The sequence below is a fragment of the Saccostrea cucullata genome, unplaced genomic scaffold (assembly GCF_032062105.1).
Source record: "Saccostrea cucullata isolate Sc308-1 unplaced genomic scaffold, CSIRO_AGI_Scuc_v1 ctg4115, whole genome shotgun sequence".
Lineage (NCBI taxonomy): Eukaryota > Metazoa > Mollusca > Bivalvia > Ostreida > Ostreidae > Saccostrea > Saccostrea cuccullata.
The window spans coordinates 12441-21724 of NW_026937399.1; the positions used below are offsets into that span (position 1 = coordinate 12441).

At 34.9% G+C, this 9284-nt stretch overlaps 1 protein-coding gene across 1 annotated transcript; it reads right to left on the bottom strand.

The window, feature by feature from the left end:
* Positions 1-345: 345 nt before the first annotated feature.
* LOC134248126 (uncharacterized) lies at positions 346-2968 on the bottom strand. Its single transcript, XM_062730540.1, has 2 exons — positions 2825-2968; positions 346-2389 (listed from the first exon to the last, which is right to left on the bottom strand). The coding sequence occupies exons 1-2, from the start codon at positions 2848-2850 to the stop codon at positions 346-348; spliced, it is 2070 nt and encodes a 689-aa protein (XP_062586524.1). The 5' UTR covers positions 2851-2968.
* Positions 2969-9284: the final 6316 nt, after the last annotated feature.

A 9284-nucleotide genomic window follows, 5' to 3' on the forward strand; every position in this document is an offset into this window, starting at 1 on the left:
TATTGAAATGCAAAAATAAAATATTTTGTACTTCAATTTAATTCATTCTCAGAAAATAAAAGCAATACTTTTTGTACATCAATAAAGTCTGTCAAAGTGCAATATATAATGTCCATCGATTCATATTGATTTCATTCATGTTTTAACTTATACTTTTTTGTAAAGAAACATTGTTATTGTTATATAATTATTTTAAAATGTACACATTATTATGTAATATGTCATTGATTTGCTGAATAAATTATTTTAAACCAAACAAAGGAATTCTGTAAAATCTGGCTACACGATTCATTGAATTTCATGGAAAATAGTCCTCAGAAAGTTATCTCTCTTATCAGAGGGATATTACAAGTACACCTTAATTACGGGAATCCCTTGGCAAACTCTCTGTATTCTCATTTCTGTAGCTGTGCGTATTTTGTTGGTCGGTTTTTGTCTGCGAGATTGTTGGTATGAGTACAGAGCAGCCTGGAGGTTCCCTGTCACCTGTTGACAGATCCCCAGAATCTGCCACGATATGTCTCTGTCTTTTAAATCTGTAAGTAGTCCCTGATCATAGTGAACTAGGGTCTGTAGACGATTTAGAGCTCTTTGTGCTCGCCTTGTGTCTATATGTGTGTAGCACAAGATCTCTAGCATGAATAACAGTATAAAGGCTGGGACGTTTAAGTAAGACCTGTCATTCTGTAGAGCAGACTGTTGTTCTGGTATCAGTTCACCGATGTAATGGATTTTATTTTCAAGTTTGATATCCCCTAATACAGCCTGTCTCATCTTTGTAGACCAGGACCGCCCCCTTAGAGCCTCAGAATACGTCTCTGTATTTAAATTTGACCCTAACACAGATGGGTGTGAAGACTTGAAAATGATCATCTCTGTAATAGATAAAACTTCCATGTATCTAAATGTCTTGTAATAATACATGGCTAGGTACAGCATGTATGTAAAACAACCAAACCTGGCTGCTAATTTCATCATGTGACAGGAGATTTTGTCAGCTCTATACCTCAGTTTGTTGTCAGGTATGAAAGTTTCCATGTGTAATATAAATGCAGTTTTCTGAAGGACGAAAGCAGTAATGGTCTGTAGCTTGAGGACTTGATACTGTGTCAGGAGGGGTGAACCTATCATCTGTTCTATTATATGTAGATATTTAATGCAGATTTGTATGTCCCATTCGTCTGGTGTTCCTAGACGATCATTTAGTAATTCATTAAACAGATATCTATCGAACTCAACCTCAGAAATCAGAGTATGATCATCTGTACAGATGGAGTTTCTGGGGTTATGGAGGACATCTATAATATAAGATCTAATGGAGGGACTATGTAGCAGGAATGCTAAACCCTTCCCATACAACTCTGACAGTCTTATATTTAATTGATGTTGTTTGACGCCGTGAATTTTACTCAAAAACATGTTGTTGCCTGGAATGAAAAAGTTAGGACAGACCCCCTCATACACCCATTTGAGGATGAGTTTAAAACAGACCCAGAAACACTCCAGAAGATTTTGTGGACACCAGTGAGGTATTGTATTTTGTTGAATCACCCAGAAAACCGCCGTCTTCATGTGATAGGAACACAGTAATTTATCAGCATCATCTAGTCCATTGTTAATTATTTCTGATAAGAACAATTTAAGTAAACCGTAAGTTAAGAATTGACAGTGATTCATTGCATAAACAAGTTTATGTTCTGCCTTTGAGAAAGAAATTCTCCATTCATGATCTTCATGATTTCCTAGCTTGTGTCCAATTGCTACAAAGTGACATCCATTTTTCACTATATCATCAACAACATGAGGCTGGGGCCATGAGTGACATCTGTCTATCCATGAGGAGGCAGATGGAGGCCAAAAGTCACAAACAAAACAGTAGGCATTATCAATTTCCCCTGCTCCTGTTGTTAGAGTGGCACAGGGTCCATGTGGAATGAATTCAGGTGACAATACAGATAGATAGATCTGTCTGTATTTAGAACTAGATACATAATATCTGTTATTCACTCTAACACTAACCCAAAGCATGTCTCTGTCCATGCTAGGTGACAGTAAATATAACAAAGTGAATCCTGGTGGACTATCAGAACAGTCACAGAGGATCAGTGATTGTCTGTTCGTGTCGTAATACTGAGACTGTGATAATTCCCAGATAATACGCTGATCATTATGCCAGAGCATAAAGTCCATATCTGATCCTTTCAGTCGGAAGCCTTCTCTGTAACTTCCACTTATCATCACACTTTGGTCTTTATTTGTTTTCCCTCGATTCATCACCATATCCCTGAGGTCCACCACATCTCTCCTCATGGCCACCAGTTGCGAGGTCCCCACTTTATGACACAGTCCCACAAACACCGACTCTGATATGCGTTGTATGGCTTTAGTACTGAGAATGATTAAAGTGGAATTTATATTCGCGTAAACATGTTATTAATTTTTCACTTTTTAAAATCTATAATATGATTAAATGCATCATAATTGATAAGCTTATTAAATCATTATTTATATAAAAAAAAGTGTTGACAGTGTATATTTTCTCATAATAAAAAAAAAATTCATGTACATACATATGTCATAAAATAAAAATAAAATTTCCTAATCTGAATCAGTTATTTTTCAACTCAACTAAATCATGCATTTTTGTAATCATTCATTTTTTTTTTAGATAGTGAAATTTATAACTGAAAGTGTCTAGGACATATATGTTTTAAATTCAGTGGTGTAAAAAGTTAAAACCAATTTTACTGTCAACAAGTTACACTGATTCAGATGATTCAGAAATTGTTTTTTAGAATTATAAATTCTTGTCATTAAAACTTACGTTTGTGAGCTTCTAATGGAGTCCATTTTCAGTGGCGTATATTCCTTTCTGCTAAAGTGTATTCTAGTGTGAAGTCACAGATTTCACCTGAGGTGCAAAGTGGGGATAAACGAAGAGCTTCCTCTCGATGGGTATTGGGGGGTCAAGCTCAGACATCTACAATTTTAATTTGATAAGTGAAAATTAAATATCTCACTTTTATATGATGATGGGTAACTCTGCTTGGAAAATATGGAAATTTTCTCACTGAATTAAATTCAATCAAAATGTTGAATTTCCTACACACCCAATATAACTCAAGTTATCAATTTCGTTTCCTGCATGTATTATGGACTCCCGTTGCTTTCGATGAAATTTTCTGATATAGACTTAATATTGATAACACTTGAACTTTGGCTTAAAATATTTCGAGCTATGGAATTAGTTTGTCCTTAAATATAAAGCAAAGCTGTAAACATATTGATCGGATAGGTATAAAATTGCGGATTGCTATATAAGAATGCTTTTTATGCCCCGCCATGAATATGGCCAGAGCATATAGTGTTTGTCATGTCCGTCTTCCGTCCTTACATCCTTCCGGTCCTCCTTCTGTCCTTTTGTCACACTGCGTTTAGCTCAGTTCAAAGCTCATTTTAAAGAAACTAAGATATTTTCATCAAAATTCACATGCTGTTAGACATTAATGAGAGCTATGCAACTGCATCAACATTTTTGTTTACCTTTCCTTTGACCTTAAACTCATTTTTATGCGCCCGGATCGAAAGATCCGAGGCGTATATTGTTTTTGTCCTGTCTGTCTGTCTGTTTGTCAGTTTGTCTGCAAACTTTAACCTTCGCCATTACTTTTGAACCATGAATGATAGAGACTTCATATTTGGTATGCCTACTCCACTAATGAAGCTCTTTCAAATGACACCAAGGTCAATGACCTTGTGACCTTGACTGTGACCTATATGCTAAAAATAGAGGTTTTATTGCAAACTTTAACCTTTGCTATAACTTTTGAACCATAAAAGATAGAGACTTAATATTTGGCATGCATACTCCACTAATAAAGCTCTTTTACATGACACCAAGTTCAATGACCTTGTGACCTTGACAGTGTCTTATATGCTAAAAGTAGCTTTTTTGAATCTTCATAACTTTTGAACTATAAAAGATAGAGACTTTATATTTGGCATGCATACTCCACTAATGAAGCCCTTTCACATGACACCAAGGTCAATGACCTTGTGACCTTGACTGTGTCTTATATGTTAAAAATAGCTTTTTTGAACCTTCACCATAACTTTTGAACCATAAAAGATAGAGACTTCATATATGGCATGCTTACTCCACTAATGAAGCCCTTTCACATGACACCATGGTCAATGACATTGTGACCTTGACGTGTCTTATATGCTAAAAATATCTTTTTTGAACATTCATCATAAGTTTTGAACCATAAAAGATAGAGACTTCATATTTGGTACGCATACTTCACTAATCAAGATCTTTCAAATCACATCAAGATCAATGACCTTGTGACCTTCACTGTGACCTTTATGCTAAAGATATGTTGTTTTAAAAATTTGTTGCCGCCGGGCGCATAGTGTTTCACAAACACATCTTGTTCTTATTATAAATGAGTGTTTAGCTCAGTTTTAAAGCCACCAAGATAGTGTTATCAAACTTCAGCTGTTGATACGTACTTAAGAGAGCTACAGTCCCTGAAACTTTCCACATTCCCACCTGAACAGTGAACGCACGGTGAACAAACGCCGAACGAACGCAGAGCGAACGGTGAGCAAACGCAGAACGCAATTGAAGCGAAAACGCGAGTGCAAAGTGAACGGTGAACGAAAGGTGAACGCCAGATGAACAATTTATTCGGGTTCCCACTGATCTTTTCCTTGCATTGAAACTATTCTATTGTATTTTAATGTAAGCTGCTAGAATATAAATAAGCAATTAACAGATATAAATTAATAAATAATCAGTTACATAAAACAGATTTAAGAAAATTCCACAGAAAGACGATACATGTATTTGAAAAAAAATTATTAATGTAAGTTCTTTCGATATTTTCTGCACATACGTATGATGTTTTAAATTAACTTTTTAATAACACGCTTTTTATACGCCCTTTTTTTTAAAGACGGGAAGTACTATATTATAGACTTCATGTCCATTTGTCTTTCTGTTTGTTGTAATGTAAAAGACGACAAATCGTTAACGGATGGATAATAATCCAATTTTTTTTACAAGACAAGAATACACAAAATAAAATATTTTTAACAAGTATATAAAAAATGCACGAAAACATGATGGAACTACATGTACGTCTGAGAATTATGAACAGTACTGCAGATATTCAGTTAATTGAATATCTTTAGGTCGAATTTAATTGATAGTGTGATTTTAGAAAAAAAAACCCAATTGTTTAAAATGTAATACATTAGAATGATTTAATAAGCCCCCCCCCCCCGCGCCTTTTCTCCCGAAATATAATTCTTGGTTAGTATTTTCAGTATATTATAATTAATATTTAACGTGTATTATGACACAAGAAAATCAGTCTTAAAACGAACATCAAAACGTACAGTCATTAAATAATAGTATTTCAAAATATACATGTGCCAACAGTAGTATTTTAAATTGGCAGAGACTATGTTTCAAATTCAATTTCATACTTAATCCTTCCAGGTATAGATTCCCATTATTTTGTCTTCTGAATTGCGAAATTCAGATGTAGAAATTATGTAAAAAATGTTAAAACTTCTTGGAAATACTAAGTGACTCTTTGACCTCCGCATGTTCGGTGAAACGAGATTTCCACACCTCCACCCCTGTGTCGAATGATTTTGATTGACAGGACAAGCACGTGGACTTCGCGTGAACCGTGTGAACTTGATGAAGGAAAATAAAAGCCAGTGCCTACTGTCAAATGGATTTGTTAATCTTCAAAAAATGATTACTTTGCCTGGAATATTTAGGAAAAAAATATGATTTTTTATTCGATATAACAGATATATGAGAATGGAGGTGGCTCTCTCTCTCTCTCTCTCTCTTACAATTGTTATGGGCAGCGGAAAGGGCAAAAATTACCATAATGTGAAAATAAACAATTATTTTAATTTCAATGACCATAAAAACTTAACAAATTATATACAATGCATAATCAACAGACGTTTTCGCACAACAAATATACATTAAAGCAAAATCAACGACCACGTACGTAACAAACATGCATGAATACAAAACCAACAATCATCTTTGCACTCTTTGGTCAGAATTATATATGGAAGCATCCTCTGGAAGTGTACATTCAAATTTTTTCAAATCATGACCAACCAGAAGAATGGAGGAGCCATAAAGGTGGATCATAGTTATGCAAAGGAACATTAAGGCTTTATTGCTCTTATTTTAAACAGCAAAGCCATTATGTACCAATTTTATTTAAAAATATCCGTAGGAAGTATAGATTGAAGTTTGTTCAAATACACACCTCCCCTCCTCCCTTGAACCCACTCTTATATTTAAACTTTTCAATACTTAACTGATTTTTCCTTCTAGGTTTTACATAGCCAGTTGCTCATGTGAGCGATATGGCCCCTGGGCCTCTTGTTGTAACATGTAGTATCATTTTTTTTTATTTCTTGCTTATAAATGAATTTTGCACATGTACATGTACCCCATCCCCCTTCCCTATTGAACATATATTCCCCCAAATTGAATTGCTTCTGATGGCCCTGAGAAAACAGGAATGGAAAGGTTGCAACATCCTGAACAGCAGTACACGTTATTGGTCATTTCTTATGTCAGTCACACTCATGGAAGATCAGTACCGGAATAGATCTGGTTTATTGAATTGTGCCATGTACTGTCTAAAGCTTTTTTTTTCTTTCAGAAGAGTATATGCTGGCAAAATTATTGGATGTACACATCCTTCCTGGAATATAATCAATATTTCTATGTCGGGCACATACACATTTAGTAGCATCAGGTGTGCGCCCCCCCCCCCCCACCCCCCGTCTTACATCAAACCATCGTCTTAAGCCATGGTCCTAAGTCCGCTTTATGATAGGATATCGTACATTTTGGGCGCGTGGTTTGCGACAATGAAATCAAATATACTGCTGAAAATGTGTATTGAAAGACCAATCCGCCCCTACTTTTTATTTAAATGTATAAATAAAATTGGCACTGAGAGACGTTATAATCCCCGCCCCCTTCCGAAACCAGAATGGGAACAATTTCCCCTTTTTCTGTTTATTCAATATTTTTATCTAGTTTTTTTTCAGATTCGAAAAGTAATTTTTCCTCTCTGGCTTCCCCGTCCTTAAATTGTTATATTTTTCAAATGGCCAGTCTCAGCATTATTCAAAGGGTAAACCAAGGAAGGGTATAAAGCAGCTCAGAAGTTATCCATTTTGTCCAAATAAGTTTTTTTTTCACCTAGGAAAACAAAAAACTGATGGTTTCTTGAGGTGTACATGTAGTTTTAACAAATGAATAGCTATAATCCTAAAGAATATTGGAAACTGGTTAAATACCTGAGAGAAACTGAAAACACAAAAGAAAATTTAGAAAAGTCAGTTGATGAAAATACATGGTTAAACTACTTTACTACTTTATCCAAACTACCAGAAAAGTACAAAGGAAGAATCAACACAATTGAAACTAAAATTAATGAATTATTAAACAATAAGGCGGCTACCTCTTTTAATAAACTGGATTTCAGGATATCTGCACCTGAAATCCACAAGGCCATCAACTCCTTAAAGTCTGGGAAAAGCCCTGGCCTAGACAACAACTCAAATGAAATGATAAAAGCATCCCAAATTTACATAAACTCCTGTATTCTGAAATTATTTAATCTTGTATTAACATCTGGAATATATCCAGAGAAATGGCTAGAGGGTTATACAACACCAATCTTTAAATCAGATAATCCTAAATTACCCCAAAACTATAGAGGAATAACAATAAACAATAGCATAGCAAAACTTTTTAATATCATTTTAAATAACAGGCTTAATACATATTTAATAGAACATAAAATAATACATGAAACTCAAATAGGTTTCTCAAAGGAATCCAGAACATCAGACCACTTATTCGTAGTAAAATGTCTAATTGACAAATATATCAACACTGGCAATAAAAGGCTATATGCTTGTTTTGTAGATTTTCGCAAAGCTTTCGACACAGTTATTCATGAAGGCATAAAATTAAAACTATTACAATTAAATATAAACGGGCTGTTTTTTAACATTTTGTGCAACATGTACAGACATAGCCATAATCATATAAAAATAGGTAACAAATTAACTCCCCCATATAGACCAGAAATAGGAGTTCGACAGGGAGACGTATTAAGCCCAAATATTTTTAAAATATTTCTCAATGATTTTTCCAAATTACTTGATGAAGAAAAAACTGGACATGTTTCTCTTTCTGGAAAGAAAATTTCCTCACTCTTATATGCTGATGATCTTGTTTTATTATCGGATAGCCAAAAAGGACTGCAAAACAAATTAGACCTACTTTACAAATACTGTACAGACTGGTGCTTAGAAATTAATACAAGTAAAACCAAAGTAGTGATCTTTAATAAAAGTGGTCATTTTATTAATGAAAAGTTCACACTTGAAAATTCCCTTATTGAATGTGTAAACAAATATAAATACTTAGGTATTATTTTAACCTCATGTGGATCCTTCAAAGAAGCAAGATCTCATTTATATTATAAAGCGCTTAAAGCTTCTTTCAAATTATACAAAGACCTAAAAGCTGTTCATCCTCCCATCAAAACACTCCTACATCTTTTTGATCACATGATAAAGCCTGTTGCATTATATGGCTGTGAAATTTGGGGAACCCTTACAGCACGCATACAAGATAAAAACAAACATTTATACGATATTTTTAAAGAGTGGGAACCGGTCATGGTAGCCTAGTGGTAGAGCGTTCGCTTCGTGATCGGGAGGCCCGGGTTCGATTCTCGATCGCGGCGCCGCGTCATACCTAAGACGTAAACAAAGGTAGTGACTGTTCCTTCGCCAAGCGCTCGGCACTAAAAGTGAAAGTCACGGGTCTTTCGGATATGACCTTAAAAACGTAGGTCCCGTGTCACGGTAGGCGTTGGCACGATAAAGAACCCTCACTGCTCAATGGCCCTGAGTGCCGAGTATAGGTCTAAATTTGAAGCCCTTCACCGGCATCGGTGACGTCTCCATATGAGTGAAAAATTCTCAAGAGGGACGTTAAACAATCTACAATCAATCAATTAAAGAGTGGGAGGCAGAAAGCTTAAATATCAAATTTTGTAAATATCTATTGGAAGCTGGGAAGAAAAGTACTAATATTGCAATAATTACTGAACTGGGAAGATACCCTATGTATTTTTCAATTATTCAAAACATCTTATTATACTGGCATAGGTTGCAATCAAGTCCAGAATCTTCCCTATTACATA

Excerpts from the sequence above, each read along its gene's own strand:
- LOC134248126 (XM_062730540.1), bottom strand. The coding sequence starts at position 2,850 with ATGGACTCCATTAGAAGCTCACAAAC. Across the intron at positions 2,390-2,824 it reads TCCATTAGAAGCTCACAAAC|TACTAAAGCCATACAACGCA; the intron begins GTAAGTTTTAAT and ends AATCATTCTCAG.